Source organism: Thamnophis sirtalis, unplaced genomic scaffold (assembly GCF_051295495.1).
Source record: "Thamnophis sirtalis isolate CommonGarterSnake01/CBP01778 unplaced genomic scaffold, rThaSir2_p1.2 scaffold_8, whole genome shotgun sequence".
NCBI lineage: Eukaryota > Metazoa > Chordata > Lepidosauria > Squamata > Natricidae > Thamnophis > Thamnophis sirtalis.
The window spans coordinates 80,209,349-80,228,933 of NW_028261388.1; the positions used below are offsets into that span (position 1 = coordinate 80,209,349).

Below are 19,585 nucleotides of genomic sequence, written 5' to 3' on the forward strand. Positions count from 1 at the left end.
GGCGCTTTAAATAGCGCTTTGAAAGCAAGCCGATTCAAGTTAAGGTAAGGGTTAGGGTTAGGGTTAGGATTAGGTTTAGCGTTAGGTTAAGGGTTAGGGTTAGGTTTAGGATTAGTTTTAGGGGGGTTAGGTTTAGGTGTTAATTTTAGGTTTAGCTTTTACAGCGTGCTTTTTTCTCCGCGCTGTTGTCGCGCTGTGATGACGTCAGCTACGCGGTTTCGTCGAGCGCCCTTTAGTCGAACGCGGTTTTGTGGTGGAACCATTTTACCCACCTCGGAAGGATGGAAGGCTGAGTCAACCCTGAGCCGGTGAGATTTGAACAGCAGAACTGCACTCAGCTGAAGTAGCCTGCAGTGCTGCACTCTAACCCCTGCGCCACCTCGGCTCTATTGGCAACCCGTCCATATATTGAGAATGGAATTAGAATGAAAATTCAAGTAGACTAGTAATTCTAAATAATGGCCTTACCTTAGCACATGCTTGGAATCTCAAATTGTAGTTTGGATTCTAAATTGCAATAATCCATAATAGTGCAATGTTTGGATTCGATGTATTGTTTTAACAAGGTTTTGAGATGTTGGTTTAGGTTCATAGAGTCTACAATTGCCAGATGATGAAAGAAAATGGGCTCATTTTTTTTTATATGTTGGCTAAGTACTTCCTTGGAATAGGACCAAGGCAGAGGCATAACTATTCTTTACAGAGTTGATGACATAACGATAAAGGCATGGTTTCATTTTTTTATTGTCTTTTGTGGTTATGCAGCAGGGGTGGGTTTCTCGCCCCGTTCCAACCGGTTCGGTTGGAACGGGGCCGGCGGCGTCCTCGTGCACGCGCACTAGCGTCTGTGCGATGCTCCAGCTGCTCCTGGAGGATCGCGCAGGCGCTGTATGTGTCCTGCACATGTGTGGAAGCGCAGAACTCGTCAAAACCGGGTAAGGAGCACTGGCGGGCGGGTGGGCCAGTTGCCGTTCCCGGAAGTTACTTACTTCCGGGTTCGCCGACCAACCGGTTCGCAGGGACCGCCACGAGCCGGTTGAAACCCACCCCTGTTATGCAGGATATCAAACAGTGGTCCTGAGAACTTGGAGACCTATGCTAGCCCAAATAGTCAACATAAAACCAAAGGATTAGAAGTCAGATTTAGCAGAAGTCATACGCTTTTCTTGTAATATTTCTTATTTTGTTATATCTTTTAGGAGTACTTGGTCAGGCAGACATGTTGTATAGTGATGAATGAATATATTATCTCAAGCTAATTTAATCAGATGCTTGATGGATAAACGCTCTCTACATGGGGCTGCCCTTGAAGAGCACCCGGAAGCGTCAACTGGTCCAGAATGCGGCTGCGCGGGTTGTCATGGGGGCACCCAGGTACTCCCATGTTACACCCCTTTTAGGCGGCCTGCACTGGTTGCCGGTTGTCTTCCGGGTGCGATTCAAGGTACTAATTATGACCTTTAAAGCGCTCCATGGCTTACGCCCAGGGTACCTGCGAGACCACCTACTGCCACCGGTAGCCTCCCACCGTCCAGTGCGATCCCACAGAGTTGGCCTCCTCAGGGTGCCGTCGGCCAGACAGTGTCGACTAGCGACCCCCGGGGGGAGAGCCTTCTCTGTGGGAGCGCCTTCCCTCTGGAATGAGCTGCCCCCGGAGCTTCGTATAATCCCCGACCTCCGGTCCTTCCGACGCGCCTTAAAAAGTTGGCTTTTCCAGCAAGCCAGCCTGGCCTGAACAAAACAAATCAAATTATTGATTACTGTTAATTTTAATTTGAATTCTTTAAAAAAAAAAAGTGTCATTGTCAATTTTAATTGGGTTTGGGGATATCCTATTTAATTTCTTTTTAACTTTTGTATTATGTGTTTCTTTTAATGTTGTACCCCACCCTGAGTCCTTGGGAGAAGGGCGGCATATACATCGAATAAACCTAAACCTAAAGATTCCCTCTGCAGGGTCCAGGGTGAAGGTTGACTGGTACAGGAGATGCCATCCCCCCAAACATTTCTTGTGTAAGCTGAATTAAGGCTTCATATTCAAGGAAGAGCCCCTTAGTTGTACAAATACTTGCTGGTATGATGTATCTGTAGAGAATTAGCAGAATAGGGAACATCTTGTTTCAGTTACTGCTTTAATTGCCACAGTATAGGGATGTATATGTTGGCCTCGGTTCCCGGAATGTTTAGTTACTGAATAGATTCTGATTGCTAAAATCATTGGGACTTGAATGGAATGGAAAGAAAGTGAATGGAAAGAAATTTTTGCCAGATGGTTCAATTGAAATCTTGCGTTTTTATGGTTAAGCACGAAGGGGCAAGCTCCTTGGGTCAGGGTAAAATTGCGTTTCAGTTCGGTGATTTTTTCAAACATCGTGTCCTCGGGGGACTCTTCCGTATGAATTTGTCTGCCAAGGAATTTTGCAGATAGGACCTAGAATCTGTGGTTTACAGAAGATATTGGTGACATTCCTGCATGCAAATTCTATTGGATAATGGCATGGAAAATTAATCTCTTAAAGCAATGTAGAATTTAGAGTCAGCTCCATGTGTCCATATTTGAGATCGGGGAGTTTTTTTTTTCTCAGGATAATTTAATTTAGTTTTCCAAATTTTTTTCTGACTGTGATAAATGATTGCTGGAGTAGCTGGACTTTTGCTGATTTCAAAAGGATGCTTTTTTCCATTAGCAGGCCGCATATCCCCATTCGATTACTTAGTTTACAAACTCAGCAATAAATGGAGAACTTACCTTTTCATCATTACAAACTCTGGGAGAGAAATTGCCACCAAGTCTGGGTGTCTGAACTACTGGACTGAAAATAATGAATGATAGCTTCAGTTGATTTATCCTGTTATGTCCCACAACAGCAGAACCCGTTAGAAGAAGCACAAATATACAATTGGATTTCGTTCACGATGATCTCTCTTGCAGGTTCTGGATTGGATCGAAAATCATGGAGAAGCTTTCCTTAGTAAGCATACAGGAGTTGGGAAATCTTTGCATCGAGCCAGAGCGCTACAGAAGCGCCACGAAGACTTTGAAGAAGTGGCTCAGGTAAGAGTTCGTCGTTGGCACTTTTTTTGGCATTCATTTGGAAAAATATCACGGCTGGAAATCCTTCAAGGTACCCATGCTCTCAAGCTGCAGCGTTGGCAACCAGTTTTAAACAAACAACAAGGAGATAACAACTCCTTGAGGGTCTTCTCCGTGGCTGCTCCGGCCCTCTGGAACGATCTCCCCGTGGAGATTCGGACCCTCACCACCCTTCAGGCTTTCCGCAAAGCCGTTAAAACCTGGCTGTTCCGGCAGGCCTGGGGCTGATGAGTTCCCAGCCCCACTCAAATTGTTGCGCCTGTTGATGAGTTTTTAAATTTGTTTTCTGTATTTGTTTTGTCTTCTTTGTTTTTTGTACTCCCCCTTTCCCCTATTTGGTTTGTTAGCCGCCCTGAGTCCCCTCGGGGAATAGGGCGGCATACAAGTTTAATCAAATCAAATCAACTGGTGTTATGGGATTTGACATTTTTAAAATCTGTAAACCACTTAGAGAGGGCTGTAGTTTAGTTTAGTTTTAGTTTTGGTTTATTTGTATGCCGCCCTTCTCCAGGAGGGACTCAGGGCGGCAAACAACTCAAAGGGGAAAGGGAACATAAACAACAGTACACGTAATTAAAATACACAAAAATCACACAGCCATACCAGTCGAGAGGGGAGGGGAACTCGTCAACCCCAGGCCTGCCGGCACAGCCAGGTTTTGACGGCTTTCCGGAAGGCCTGGAGAGAGGTGCAGGTCCGGATCTCCGCGGGGAGTTCATTCCAAAGGGCCGGAGCTGCTACAGAGAAGGCCCTCCCCCGGGTAGTAGCCAGATGGCATTGGCTGGTAGACGGAACCCGGAGGAGGCCGACCCTGTGTGATCTGTTGGGTCTTTGGGAGGTGATTGGCAGCAGGCGGTCTCTCAAGTACCCAGGTCCAATACCATGAAGGGCTTTATAAGTTACGACTAGCACTTTGAAGCGTATCTGGAGACCGATCGGTAGCCAGTGCAGCTCGCGGAGGATAGGTGTCACGTGGGTGTACCGAGGTGCACCCACAATCGCTCGCGCGGCTGCATTCTGGATGAGTTGAAGTCTCCGAATACTCTTCAAAGGCTGTAAAAGTACTATGTACTTTTGTACTCTGTACAAAGGCTGTAAAAGTACTATGAGGTGGGATTCAGCAGGTTCTGACCAGTAGCAGAAATTTTGAGTAGTTCGTAGAACCAATAAATAACGCCTCTCCCAGGCCCCCATCTATTCTCTGCCTCCCGCGTCCCAAACTGATTGGGAGGAAATGGGGATCTTGCAGTACCCTTCCCCTGAAGCGGGGTGGGAATGGAGATTTTACAGTATATCCTTCCCCTGCCACGCCCACCAAAACACGCCTACCAAGCCATGCCACGCCCACAGAACCGGTAGTAAAAAAAATTGAATTCCACCACTGATGAAACGGTATAAAAATCTAAGTGCTATTGCTATTGCTATTTAATCTTCTTTTTCGTTCGTTCTTCATTTGTCTCCCCAGTGCTCCTCTCCATCCAATTATCTTTCCCCTTTAATAAAGATACTCCTTTCCTTCACACCATTTTTGACTTGTATCTCCTCCTCTCTCTTTACTGTTTCTGATGGAATATATCCACGAGGCAGTTTTGTGTTCTTGAGCAAAAATGTTAAATATATTTAGATGCGATAATTATAGAGCCGAGGTGGCGCAGTGGTTAAATGCAGCACTGCAGGCTACTTCAGCTGACTGCAGTTCTGCAGTTCGGCTGTTCAAATCTCACCGGCTCAGGGTTGACTCAGCCTTCCATCCTTCCGAGGTGGGTAAAATGAGGACCCGGATTGTTGTTGGGAGCAATATGCTGACTCTGTAAACCGCTTAGAGAGGGCTGAAAGCCCTATGAAGCGGTATATAAGTCTAACTGCTATTGCTATAGTAAAATGCATACTATGCAATATAGTCAAACTACCCTTGAATTCTTATGATTTATTTAGCCTGCAAGGGGGTATGATTTCTTGTTTACAAGCGTGAGGGGGAAGCTTATTTATTTTACTGTGAAACAGGCAATACTGTTGCAGTGTTCAAGCGCAGTTTTCGGTAGCTTGATATTTTATTTGATAAAAAAATTATTTGCTTGATTGTGGCTGCAAGGCACAAATGCAAAAGCAGGGGGGGGGGGGGAATAGGAGGATGACTGCCAGCAAATGTGTCTATTTATCATAATATTTGTATCATTCCAGAATCCTTTTGAGACATGATGACATTTTGTAGGCAAAAAAGCAGTAGGATAGTGGCAAGACAGCTTCAAGTTCCTATAAAATAAAGTTTGCAAATGTTTGTAGGAACTGAGCCCAGATGTTTTTTCAAAGCCAGAGGATAAATAAGCAGTGATAACCTACTGAAACAAAGCGTGGCCTGGTGGCGCAGTGGTTAGGGTGCAGTACTGCAGGCCACTTCAGCTGACTGCTATCTGCAGTTCAGCGGTTCAAATCTCACCGGCTCAAGGTTGACTCAGCCTTCCATCCTTCCGAGGTGGGTGAAATGAGGACCCAGACTGTGGGGGCGATATGCTGACTCTGTAAACCGCTTAGAGAGGGCTGAAAGCCCTATGAAGCGGTATATAAGTCTAACTGCTATTGCTATTTTCATATATGGCACATTTAAAATGTACGGACTTCAACTCACCTAATTCCCCAGTTAGCATTTTACCTTCCCTTTTCTCTAGAAAGGTTTTGTTCATGTCAATTAATAACTCGGAGCCCTTCTGAAATTGGCTGTGTCACATGGGTACATCGTATTACTGGGTTGTGATCCATTGATAACTAACTACAGAAGATTTAAATAGATCTCATTTGAAAATCCTGTAATCCAGTGCTCCCTGATGATATGAAATAGTTGTATATTGTTTTATTGTTCTTTATTTAGTTAAATAATTTAATAAACATGTGCATTGCAGTACATCACACCTTTCTTCCTTGACTCAAGGGCTGTGCATGAACTTCCTTCCAATTTTTGCACACAAAGCAAGTAAGATAAGATAATCTTAAAAGCATTTACCAAAATCAGTTATGAATATGAAGGTAAATGACAGACTTGTAAATGTTCTCTTGTTGTTGTTGGTTTTTTTTTAAATTTTTATTTTAAACACATAAACACATCAACAAAAACAAACACATGACTTAAAAACAACATAGGAACAAGAAGTTCCATAATATATCATACAGCAGTTCCGTATCGGTTTCTTTACAGTTAGTGTTTTCCCTTCTATACATTTCTATCTTGCATTCATGGTCCCCTTAATCCTTATCCATTTTTATGTACAATTCTATATTTATTTATACTTAGCTATTTATAACCAAATATTGTTTACCTATATTGTGCTTTATATTCTTACTGTCATTTATTCTCTTACATACAATTATAGGTATACATTAACATGGTTATTCTTTTTCTTTGCCATTCTTATACTTTTGTTATTCCATTTAAAAGGTTGTAATATACAGTTTGAGTTGCTTTGTTTACCATCCCTAGCACCTGTTGTAACACCACCTTATTTTCCCTTTCTTTAAATATTCTCTTGTAAGTGCAGTATCTTAAACCATGTGCTTATTGGTAATGATGGGTCTTCAAAAGATAGGGTGATGAGATAGCAATAGCAGTTCGACTTATATACCGCTTCATAGGGCTTTCAGCCCTCTCTAAGCGGTTTACAGAATCAGCATATTGCCCCCAACAACAATCCGGGTCCTCATTTCACCCACCTCGGAAGGATGGAAGGCTGAGTCAACCTTGAGCCGGTGAGATTTGAACAGCCGAACTGCAGTTAGCAGTCAGCTGAAGTGGCCTGCAGTACTGCACTCTAACCACTGCGCCACCTCAGCTCTGTTGAGATCACCAGAGAATCCAGGACTTGTACAGTGGAACCTCGGGCCACAAACGCTTCTGACCACAACCGAATTGGGTGCCGACCCCAAAATGCGATAATTGTTTCACTCTGTTGACGAACACATCCTCAGGTGGCAATCAGTCACAACCGCAGCAATTTCCCCTTCTGTGCCTTTTGGGGGGGGGGCGCATGTGCAGTCAGTCTTGCTTCCAGTCCAAATGACCAAATCGGGTGCCGACTGAAGTCCTGGAATGGATTACAGTCGTGACCGGAGGTTCCACTGTACTCTAGAGGAAGATGAAACCTACTGGAAACTTGGCATCAGTGGTGGGTTTCAAAAAATTTTTAGAATCTCTTCTGTAGGTGTGGCCTGCTTTGTGGGAGTGGCTTGCCAGCCATGTGACTGGGTGGGCATGGCCAACTTGTAAAATGTGGTGAAACTCATTTAACAATGCTCTTGCTTAGCAACCAAAATGTTGGCTCAGAAACTCTGGTATTTGAAGAACACAAGTCTTAAAGTTGTCAAGTTACAAGACCCTTGCACCGCTAATCCTTTAGGAAAAAAAAAACCCAGGGGTGTTCAAACTTGACAGCTTTAAGACTTGTGGACTTCAACTCCCAGAATTCCTCCTCTCGCTCTTCATCTTGATGATGTGCAGACGGGCGGGGGGAGGGAGCTGGAACCGGTTCTAAACGGCACTGTAGATTTGTGGAACCTCTTCTATAGAAGAGGTTAGAACTGGCAGGAACCCACCCCTGCTTGGCATACATGGTTTCTTCCATTTGCCACCAAATCTTGATTGGAAATCATGCCTCAGCAGCTCAGCAACGCATTGCTAGATTTCACTAACGCAGTCTCGTAGAACATCAGAGGTTACAAAATGGGAATTGTTTTGTGGGGTCAGTATCAATGTTTGTAAAATCCCTCCGCAACTCTTATTCTCTTGCCATTTTTGCAGAACACGTATACTAATGCAGACAAATTGTTAGAAGCAGCTGAGCAGCTGGCCCAGACAGGGGAGTGTGACCCTGAAGAGATTTATCAAGCAGCCCATCAACTGGAAGACCGGATACAAGATTTTGTTCGGCGGGTGGAGCAGCGCAAAATCTTACTGGACATGTCTGTGTCTTTTCATACCCATGTTAAAGAGGTAAGCAAAACAATAAATAACACATTGGTACCTTTGTAAGTGCATGCTCAGAAACTAAAACACAAACTTACAGCAGCAAAGGCAAAGGGTTGGTCTTTCAACAGATCTTTAACAATGTTGACATTTTCTGAGTCCCTATTTTTTAAATTTCTCTTTTCCCCCACTTTATAAATGTTTTTATTTTTTTCATTTTCATAACACATATGTATACTATTGGTAGCCAACATTGCATTGTATTATTAAATGTTTACATCAAATCGTCTTGCCACCAACTCCCCAAAACAATTATTGGTTCTTCTGCTCTCCATACACCATATTTGTACCTTATCCATCACTTTCTTCTCCCTCTCTCCTCTGCCTCCCTACCTCCTTTCTTCCCTCTGTCGTCCTTCTCTTCTGTACTTCTCCTTCCTCTCTCCTTCTCCTCTCTCCCCTTTCCACTCCTTTCTCTCCTCCTCTTCCTCCCCCGCCCTCTCTCCTATCCCTCTCTTCTTCCCTTACCTCTCCCCTCTGCTTCACACTCTTCATCTCATTTACTAGGTGTATTTCAGCTTCTGGGAGACATTTTATGTTGATGGTATTTATCATTCCTTTTCAATATACATATTTAATTTTAACATAAATCTTCTTCCTTTAAAAGAGAGAGAGAGAGAGAGAGAGAGAGAGAGAGAGAGAGAGAGAGAGAAAAGTATACATATATAATCATTGTGCTTTTAACACACATCCCTCCAGCCTCATTTTGGTCGAGATGTAGATCTGGTTACAATTCCCAGCTATTTTCATCATTATATTTATATAATTATGCATCCTTATATGCCCCCACCTTGTGATTCTGTCTTTAAATCTTAATATGTATAATCAAAATTCATACACGAGTATGGATAATCAACTACTCTAACTTTTTGTTCTGGCAAAAAAATGGAAATTTTTTTTTTTGAAGAGAGGTTTTATTGTTCTGTACTTTTATAAAAATATTAAATGAAAAGAATAAAAAATCGTTTCTCTCCCTCCTTCCAGCCCTTTAAAGCTGTTATCCCATTACAAAGCAACTTCCTATCTAGCATTATACTTAACTTTATTATTAATGTAACACATAAATAGTAAACTTGGCTCTCAATAAGAAATATATATTTCTTCTTATGTAGTTTTACTGGATTTTGTTTATACTAGAAAGTGAAGGGAAATCCAAAGGATAGTTGTACATTTATGAGTAATTGGAAGCTATTCCACAAAATGGTTTGCTCAGCAGCTGGCGTTATAGGAATATTCGGCAAAAGCAGGAATCAAAAGAAGGCATGACTATATTACCTGTTGCCAAAGATGAGGAAAAAATAAATGAAAAGTTTGTAACCGAGTTGATACTTCCAGTTGCCCAAAATGTGTTGTTTCTTCTACCTCTTCTCTATTCTGAAGGCAAGCTACAGTAATGTGAAAAAGAAAGTATGCCATCTTTGAATTCTATGGTCTTATGTATCAGGACATAATTTTTTAAAAAAATCATCTGGTCCTTAGCAGTTCTTAGGTAAATACAACCTCAGATGAACAGCAATATTTGACTTATTATACCATGCCATTATTTTACAAAAAGAAACCCAAAATGGACAGTATGTTGGCACCTGTGTCGTTATATTTCACACAAAGAACCCGTTGATCCTTGTGATTTATTTTATTTTATTGTTTCAAAATGTTGTTCAAAGCAACTTTTCCTAATACACCATCGGAGCTAGATATAATCAGAAAAGGGTTGGCCTGTGCGGAAGCAGATAAGGCTCCCTCTTGAACTTGAAAATAAAGGGGAATCAGAATATTTTGAAGTCTGGAATAGATTTTACGACTGGTATAAGACAAGGTGACAAGACTGGAACAAACTGTATATATTGTGATTGGACAGAAGGATTGATAATGTATCAAGTAGGTTAATTGTCAATAATTGTGACTAGCTGTATATAATGTGAATGTATAGTCACTCCGACTTCGCGGTACTGCACTGTTTTAAATGTAAAAAATAATAAAAATATATTGGGAAAAAAGCAACTTTTCCTCAGGCATCTAGGCGTGCTGTCCTTTAACCATCAGTTTCCATAGCTCCAGAATGCCTCTCAATCCCTAACATATCCAGAAGCATATTTTTTTTCAAAAGCGAGTTAATGATGGGAACCCCTTGGTATGCTTTGAAGTATTTCCAGAAATACTAGTCAACAGATTATCCTGATGGTAGCAGTAGAACTACCAGAAGAATGTTGGAGTATTTTATTTTATTTTATTAAAGATTTTTATTAACAAACATGTAAACTACACACACACAAAATTTAGACGTACACCACATTTATACAGTACAATACGAACAGGGGTTCCACCATAAAACCGCGGTCGTCTAAAGCGCGCTCGACGAAACCACGTACCTGACGTCATCACAGCGCGACGAAAAAAGCACGCTGTGAGCGGTAAAGGTAAAATTAACGCGTAAAACTAAACCTAACCCCCCCAAACCTAACCCTAAACCTAACCCTAAACCTAACCCTTAACCTAACGCTAACCCTAACCCTAACCCTAACGCTTAACGTAATCCTAAACCTAACCCTAACCCTAACCCTAACCCTTACCTTTACGTGAATCGGCTTGCTTTAAAAGTGCTTTTTAAAGCGCCCTTTTTTCTCCGCGGTCGTTGTCGCGCTGCTGATGACGTCAGCGACACGCTTTAATCGGGCGCGCTTTAGTGGACCGCGGTTTTGTCGTGCCACGCGAACAGGAACTTCCTGTTCTTTATAATAGCAATCATCAATCGATACTGCTCACCTTATATTATTTCCCCTTCTATTGCATTTCATTTGGCTTTCACCATTCTTAACCCTCTTATTTTACTCATAACTATTATTTTTTGAGTTTTGTTATATTCCTTCATTGATTTTTGTTTCTTTGCTCCATCCATCTACACCATTTATCCCATATCTGGTAGAATTCTGATGACCCGTATTGTTGGGGGCGATATGCTGACTCTGTAAACCGCTTAGAGAGGGCTGAAAGCCCTATGAAGCGGTATATAAGTCTAACTGCTATTGCTATTGCTATAATGATTCCCCTCCCAAATACCATGCCCCCCCCCGTTTCAATGGCAGCCGAAGCAGCAGCAAGGCAGAGGAATAACAGTAAATTCAGTGAATATGAGTGTCACCCCTTCGAGTTAAACCCCGTCAGGAAATGGACACTACAGAGGGTGCTGGAACTTGTCACTGTTAAAATGAGTATCTGTTCAATTTTGAAAGTAGTTGCAACCGACTCCAGCAGGAAAGGACTGACTGAGAAATAACTGAGGCAGCAAGCGATCACTAGTTTTTTGTAATAACAGAAGAAAGGATCTTTAAAAAAAGCTTTTAAAACATAGCATTTGACTAAGCCTTGTAGAGCGAAAGAAAGTGGAACAAAAGCTTTCGCAATCTGTGCTGGCAAATAACCAGATCTAAATGAGGATGAAATAAGATTTTAGTCTAGTATTTTCAGCTGCAGGCACCACTATATAGTTCTTGATCATGGTTAACCTAATTTTCCAGTATCAAAATTCAAATATAGAAAGATTGTTAGTAAAGTGTAAAACTCTAGTCCCGGTCACCGATCCAGATTTGATCTTACAAACATTATCCTGGGACACGTATATTTGCGTTCATTTGTAAGATTATTAGTATTTGCTAAGCGTTCTGGTTCTGTCTTGAGCTGGGGGTAAAAGGATAAATCTCACAGAATAAATCGTTAGGAGAACTGTTTATAGCAACAGTTACTCAGGTGGGAAGCTCAGAGCAGGAATTAATGGCAGAAACTCTCGTCTGGATCCCAGAGGGCAAGTTAGCTTCATTCACTGAGTGAATCCAAAGCTGTTATTTTTTTTTTTTTTTTTGCTTTGACTAATGTCTGCATTTGTCTGCACACATAACTTTCTAACTGTCAACTGTACAAATGTGCATTTAAATAACCTCCCTTTCCCAGGTGGGAAAAAGTGGGATGTGAATCGGCCCAGGTGTTTGCCTAGCTGTGCGAAAAGTAGGAAAAAAAATCAGTCATGTCAACTTATGGTGGAAGTATGGGTATTGGTTTGATGAAGATGAATCCATGAGATGCAGTGCCTAAACATTTTTGTGCGGTGTTTTTTAAAAAACACTCCTCAACAGCTTGTAAAAAAATAAATAGCAATAGCAATAGCAGTTAGACTTATATACCGCTTCATAGAGCTTTCAGCCCTCTCTAAGCGGTTTACAGAGTCAGCATATCGCCCCCACAGACTGGGTCCTCATTTCACCCACCTCGGAAGGATGGAAGGCATGGAAGGCTGAGTCAACCTTGGGCCGGTGAGATTTGAACCGCCGAACTGCAGATAGCAGTCAGCTGAAGTAGCCTGCAGTGCTGCACTCTAACCACTGCGCCACCTCGGCTCTGTCAAAATACTTGTTGTTCCAAATGTAATTTTTACAGAATCTGTCAGCTCCTTTCTCGGTCTCCATACTTAAGCATTTCTATAGTGAACTCTGAATATCTAGGCTAGATTGGAAAAAACAAGACAGACTATTTTTTAGTTTATAAGAAATAGTCGGTCTCAATTTTTTTTATTCTAACCAGAGGTGGGTTCCTCCCAGTTCGCACCTATTCGGTAGAACTGGTTTGTCAAATCTACCGAACCAGTTAGAAGAGGTTCCACCAGTGGACCCGGAAAGCAGGCCACACCTACAGAAGAGCTTCCAAAATTTTTTGAAACCCAAGGATCTTGTAACTTGACAGCTTTAAGACTTGCATGCTTCAATGCCAGAGTTTCTGAATTGCTACTTGGACCGACCTGAGTACTAATTCATAATTTCATATCCAGTCACATGGGCGGCAAGCCACTCCCATCTGGTCACATGGGTGGCAAGCCACTCCCACAAAGGAGGCCACACCCACAGAGTCGGTTCCAACAATTTTTGAAACCCACCACTGATTCTAACCTAGATTTTCAGAGTTCACTATAGAAATGCTTAAGTACGAAGGCCGAGAAAGAAGCTGGCAGATTCTCTAAAAATTACATTTGGAACATAAAAATATTTTGACCTTTTTTTTCTTTTTACAAGTGTGAAATTTAATGACCTTGAAAATGAGTCATTATTACAGAAACGTAACACTACTATTTGCTTGTCTTGTTTATGAGTGTGCATGCACACTCATTCCTGCAAATCAGTGTGCCGTTTTGCTGTTTCACTCACTGATTTGACTGACAATATATTCAGTCTGCATTAGAGTGTTTTCCATACGATGGGCTGATCTCAGAAAATGATCACAGTTTAAATGACATCGAGAAAAATTCAACAGCTTCATACAAATTAACCTCATTGTTCACAATCATGAAATTAAATGAAGCTTGCATACTCAAAGGTGATGTAAAGTTGAATAGCGGATGCTTGTTATTTTCCTTCGCAAATTGCGTAAACATACATATCCTGTATGTAGAATACTATAGATATACATTTACTTTTGTTCAGCTTCGTTGCCTCTGCCTTGCCATATGTTGAGACATGAAATTGTTATATAAAGCTTTTCTGAGCATATTCCTTAAATTGTTAGTTTCTGGTTTTTAGCCATTGGCCATCGTTGCAATAACGAGCTTATGTAAGTAAAAATAATAATAGTACAAATAATCGCAGAGCAAAAGTTGCCTGAAGAAAAATACTGTAAAAAGTAATTCAGCTGACATTCAGTTACTGCTCCCAGCAAACACTATAATCATAATTTACTCCACTATGAAGTGGAATCGTTATGCAATTTATCCTGCAGCTTCTAACTGGAAGACAGGGAATCTGGATTTGGCTGGCTCATACATTAATTCACATTGTTTGCCGTTCAGTAACAGTTAAAGTTTGTTGTTTTAGTCAGTGACATAGAGGATATGATATCTGGGTGCACATATTGTTTTAAACCATGATTTCATAATTTCACACTTCACTAAGGGCGGACAGTAAACGGAAAATACAACATTAAAAAAAAGAGATTTTAAAATTATTTCTAAAGCCAGGAATATAAGCGTACATAGGCTGCTATCTCGGGAATTTCTATACAGGTAGTCCTCAACTTATGACTGGTTGCTTAGCAACCATTCAAAGGTTCAGTGGATTTCCTCGGAGCTACTTACAACTCAGTTTTGAAGTTCTGATAGCTCCCCCCCCCACCTGCAGTCACTTATTCTCAATTTGCATCGTGACCTGACAAATGCCCGTTCGACTAAAGCGCGCCGACAAAACCGCGCCGACAAAACCGCGACGTCATCAACAAGCCGACAACAGCGCGCCGACAGAAGCGCGATTTAAGTTAAGGTAAGGATTAGGTTCAGGGTTAATTTTAGGGTTAATTTTAGGGTTAGGGTTAGGTTCAGGGTTAGGGTTAGGGTTAGGGTTAGGTTTACAGCGCGCTTCTGTCGGCGCGCTGTTGTCGGCACGCTTCATCGCTCATTCATCGGCGCGGTTTAGAACTCGCGGGCCTCCGGGGGGGGCGGGTGAATTCAGCTGGCCAGCGCGAGCATGCGCGCTGGCCAGCTGACAGGGCAGCGCCTCGCGTGCCCTGACAAATGGCCCCGCGTGCCATAGGTTCGCCATCACTGATGTAGTTCCTGCTGCTGACCAAGATGGTCTCTGAGCGGATGTTGGCAGGTCCCTTCTCTCTTCTACAATTGATAAACTAACTGAAGTCTATAATTGACTTGAATCTATGATGATTCAAAGGTTATACAAGTAACCTTTTCAGCTTAACTGCTGTAACATGTACAGTGGGATTTTTGTGTGTGTAGCCTAGCAATCTTATTTGGTACAGAATTCAGGAGTCAGCTGCCTTAGTTCATTGTTTTTAAAGATACACATATAATGTATATATAGCAAGATCCAGTCTGGAAATCATCTGAGGAAGTTTGTCTGCAATTGCCAAGGCCTTGTCTCACATCTTCAAGATTAACCCTGAATGTAACTTCCTTCCCCTATTCTTTCAAATGTCTACTGCTGAGTTGTGGCCTTGTTTTTTCTTCTTGGCATCCATAAAGATCTAAAAACAGACCTTTTCCAGAACAAGTTTTGTTTATTTATTTTTATTATCATTTTGAATCTCTAGTTTGAACTTACTGCAGATCATAAAGAGACTTTAGTGATCACCAGCATATGTTTAATACAATTAAATAGCCATGCGTATTTATTTAATGTCTTAGAAAATGCAGACAATCCTGTATCTACTATTTCTTTAGCTACCATTTAAGACACGTTCAGGGACAAGTATTGTATTTGTATTGTATTTATTAGTTTTGTATGCCGCCCACTCTCGGAAGACACCGGGCGGCTTACAATAAAAAAGGGAGGGGGAATATATAAAACAATACAACAATTTAAAATTACAACAACATTCATACCTTAAAGTGGGGCTGGCTACTTCAATAGCCCCAGGCCTGCTGGAACACCCAGGTCTTAGTTGCTTTACGGAAGGCCGGAAGGGTAGTAAGGGTCCGGATCTCAACGGGGAGCTCGTTCCAGAGGGCCGGAGCTGCAAAAGAGAAGGCTCTCCCCCGGGGAGTCGCCAGCCAACATTGGCTGGCAGATGGAATCCGGAGAAGGCCTAGTCTGTGCGATCTAATCGGTCTTTGGGAGGTAACTGGCAGGAGGCGGTCTCGCAGGTAGCCAGGTTCGATGCCATGTAGGGCTTTAAAAGTAACGACTAGCACCTTGAAGCATGTCCGGAGACCAATGGGCAGCCAGTGCAGCTCGCGGAGGATAGGTGTAACGTCGGTGTACCTAGGTACACCCACAATCGCTCGCGCGGCTGCGTTCTGGACTAACTGAAGTCTTCGAACACTCTTCAAGGGCAGCCCCATGTAGAGCTGGTTCAAGTTCAAAGGTGCATGCAGTGCATCATCTTATTTCCTACCTTGACCTACTGTAGGAAGCTTGCAAGTAGGTTTGGATGTCAGCAACCTCTTCCTTCCTCCCTGCAGGTCCTCAGAAACTAGGGATACATGCTTCCCAACATGAAGACATAGGGTAGAGTTATGAAATAGTGTAACAACACCGCAAGAAAAGGCCAAGTTTGTCGTCCTTATGATGCACATGGGGGAAATGGGAGCTGGGGGTTCCACCACAAAACCGCGTTCCACTAAAGGGCGCTCGACGAAACCGCGTAGCTGACGTCATCACAGCGCGACAACAGCGTGGAGAAAAAAGCATGCTGTAAACTCTAAACCTAAAATTAACCCCTAAATCTAAACCTAACCCCCCTAAACTTAATCCTAAACCTAACCCTAAACCTAACCCTTAACCTAACCCTAAAACTAACCCTTAACGCTAAACATAACCCTAACCCTTAACCTAACGCTAAACCTAACCCTAACCCTTAACCTAATCCTAAACCTAACCCTAACCCTTAACCTAACCCTAAACCTAAACCTAACCCTCACCTTAACTTGAATCGGCTTGCTTTCAAAGCGCTATTTAAAGCGCCCTTCTTTCTCCGCGCTCGCTGTTGTCGCCCTGTTGATGACGTCAGCGACGCGGTTTAATCGGGCGCGCTTTAGTCGAGCGCGGTTTTGTCGTGCCACGGGAGCTAAGATGTAGCTAGAGCATTACGCAAGCTTTGGCAGAATCATATGAATTCTGAGCAACTAATCCTTGCCTATCATCACCAGTTTTCTTTGCAAGTATGATTCAAGGAAGGGGCAGAAGGAGAGACGGACCAAATCTTAACAAGTCGGCTTTTTTTTCATAATTGTATTTTCTGTCCTGCAGCTCTGGACATGGCTGGAAGAACTGCAGAAGGAATTGCTGGATGATGTCTACGCTGAATCTGTGGAAGCTGTGCAGGAGCTGATCAAAAGGTTTGGCCAGCAGCAGCAGACCACTCTGCAAGTTACAGTGAATGTTATCAAGGAAGGCGAGGATCTAATCCAGCAGCTGAGGTAGGAGGGTGTGGCCTTCTGTGGAAATACCAACTTTGCATCAAGTCCTCTTCTTTTCCTTCCAGAACCTACTGCACTTTCCAGGCTAAGAGTTTCTCTGCCCCCTTTTCCCTCTCAGGGTCAAGGAAAATGCCATAGCACAGATCTACTACACTGTGCAGAAAGGAAGGAGCTCACATTGGTCTGTTTCAAACCATGTTTCTTGCAACCTATAATTGCAGCCTAATTCTTGGTAAAGAAAAAAAAAATGCAGCTTAGTTAATTGTTAAATATAAGGCAGTTTGTGTAGCCAATATTGCTAACTCAAAAGCATCGTGTTGGTGAAAGAATATGCGTTTGGAGACGTGTCACCAAAGATTGAAGAGATTAGTCTCTGTTCTGACCCCCTCCTCCGTCCAGTAACGAAAGCCGAGACAAGCTTAATTAGAAAGTCCTTTAATAGCAAGACCAGAATCTCGCAAGCAAACAAACAGATAAGGACCTTGGCAGCAAGTCCGACAAACCTTGGCAGCAATTCAGACAAACCTTGGCAGCAATCCAGCCTGCCAAGTTAGTTATGTTCTCTTTAGTCAATGCGTTGACTTCTGTAAGGGGGGGGTGTCACAAGCAGTCTTTTTTATAGTCTGGAGAGGAGCCTAATGACCACCAGCTGAGCGCAATTACCTCCTGTAATTGTGTAATTGTTCTTGATGCTAAGTAGCTCTTCGATGGGGTGCATCCAGGAACAACTCACTGCTGGTTTCTGGATCACTCTCCCTTGTCTCCTCCCCACTGGTCCAAGGCTCAGGTGCCACCTGGTGGCCAATCAGTCTCTCTGCGCCATGCTCGGAGTCGGAACCCTGTCCAGGGTCCTCCACATCCTCCAGGGCCGACTCATATGGCCCCTCGCTGTCGGAGTCTGGTGGCAGCTCCAACGGCACCTGCTGGGCCACAACAAGTCTCTATGCACATACATATTTCAGGTTCTGTTTTTTTATATGCCTGTTCTCTGTGTTATATAGGGATTCGGCCATCTCAAGCAACAAGACGCCTCATAACAGCTCCATCAATCACATTGAGACAGTCCTCCAGCAGCTGGACGAGGCCCAATCCCAGATGGAGGAGCTCTTCCAGGAGCGCAAAATAAAGCTGGAGCTCTTTTTGCAGCTGCGGATCTTTGAGAGAGATGCCATTGATGTGAGTCCGCAGTCCGTATTGCACTGCGTTTAATATTTCCTTTTTCTGACTAGGCCGCAGTGTTTCTCAACCTTGGCGACTTTAAGTCCTGGCTGGGGGATTCTGGGAGTTGAAGTCCACAGGACTTAAAGTCGCCAAGGTTGAGAAACACTGGACTAGGGGTTTGGGCTGGTGTGAAAACAGCCATTTCCCATCAAGATGAGAAAACTTTGATGCTATTAGTTGTCCTCATTTTGCTTCATTAAACCTCCCAAAGTCAGTAAGTCAAGGTGCTTTCAGGTAATAATCTAAATATTCCCCCCACCACAAAAAAAAAAGTTTGCCTGTTTCATTTGGATAAGGTAAATAATGAAGATGCTGTTGGACTAAATAATTGTACCTGTTGTAGTAAAAAGAAATAATAGTACAAATATTTTCTGTAGATTGCCTTCTAAGTTTCTTTTTATATTTAATTTTAGATATCTCAATAAATATTAATAGTCCTTGCTTTTAATACAAACACATTAATACTGTGTTCTTATAAAAGCTTCTCAAACCAGCTTGAAGATTTAGAATAGAATAGAAATAAAATATTTTTTCTTTAAAACTGGTATTTAGGAGGAAACTAACAATTTGAAGCAACTAATACCGAAGTTTTTTTGGGATAGAATTGTTATAAATACTGTTATATTATGGCTTTAAAAAGAGGTCAAACATTAAGAACTAACAAGACAGAAGTACAATAGCCATTATAGTTACATTTTTTAAATTCAGGATACATTAACATATATTTTTGTGGGCTTTTGGTTTTCTTCCAGCATCTATCCACTGATGGAAAATTTGATAAGGTAGATAATAGTTAGACTTATATACCGCTTCATAGGGCTTTCAGCCCTCTCTAAGCATTTTACAGAGTCAGCATATTGCCCCCAACAACAATCCGGGTCCTCATTTTACCCACCTCGGAAGGATGGAAGGCTGAGTCAACCCTGAGCCGGTGAGATTTGAACAGCCAAACTGCAGAACTGCAGTCAGCTGAAGTAGCCTGCAGTGCTGCATTTTAACCACTGCGCCACCTCGGCTCTTAATCCTATCTTTTGTACATCATAGTTAGAAGGGAGTTTTGTATAGGCCCCAGCTGAGAAAAATGAACAACCACATTTGACATCAAATCACATGAAGTGTTAATACCACTTTATAATGCCATGGTAAGGCCACACTTGGAATATTTGCATCCAGTTTTGGTCACCAGGATGTAGAAAAGATGTGGGGACTCTAGAAAGAGTGCAGAGAAAAGCAACAAAGATGATTAGGGGAATGGAGGCTAAAACACATGAAGAACAGTTGCAGGAACTGGGTATGTCTAATTTAATGAAAAGAAGGGAATAGGGGAGACATGATAGCAGTGTTCCGATATCTC

At 42.4% G+C, this 19,585-nt stretch overlaps 1 protein-coding gene across 2 annotated transcripts in view; it reads left to right on the plus strand.

Annotated features, from left to right (window-relative positions):
• TRIO (trio Rho guanine nucleotide exchange factor) overlaps positions 1-19,585 on the plus strand; it is a 279,954-nt gene that overhangs the window by 133,733 nt on the left and 126,636 nt on the right. For both annotated transcript variants that reach the window (XM_087721977.1, XM_087721979.1), the window contains exons 10-13: positions 2,933-3,055; positions 7,881-8,072; positions 16,841-17,010; positions 18,012-18,186. In XM_087721977.1, the coding sequence (XP_087578103.1) occupies positions 2,933-3,055; positions 7,881-8,072; positions 16,841-17,010; positions 18,012-18,186 (660 nt within the window). The remainder of the gene's footprint in view (positions 1-2,932; positions 3,056-7,880; positions 8,073-16,840; positions 17,011-18,011; positions 18,187-19,585) is intronic.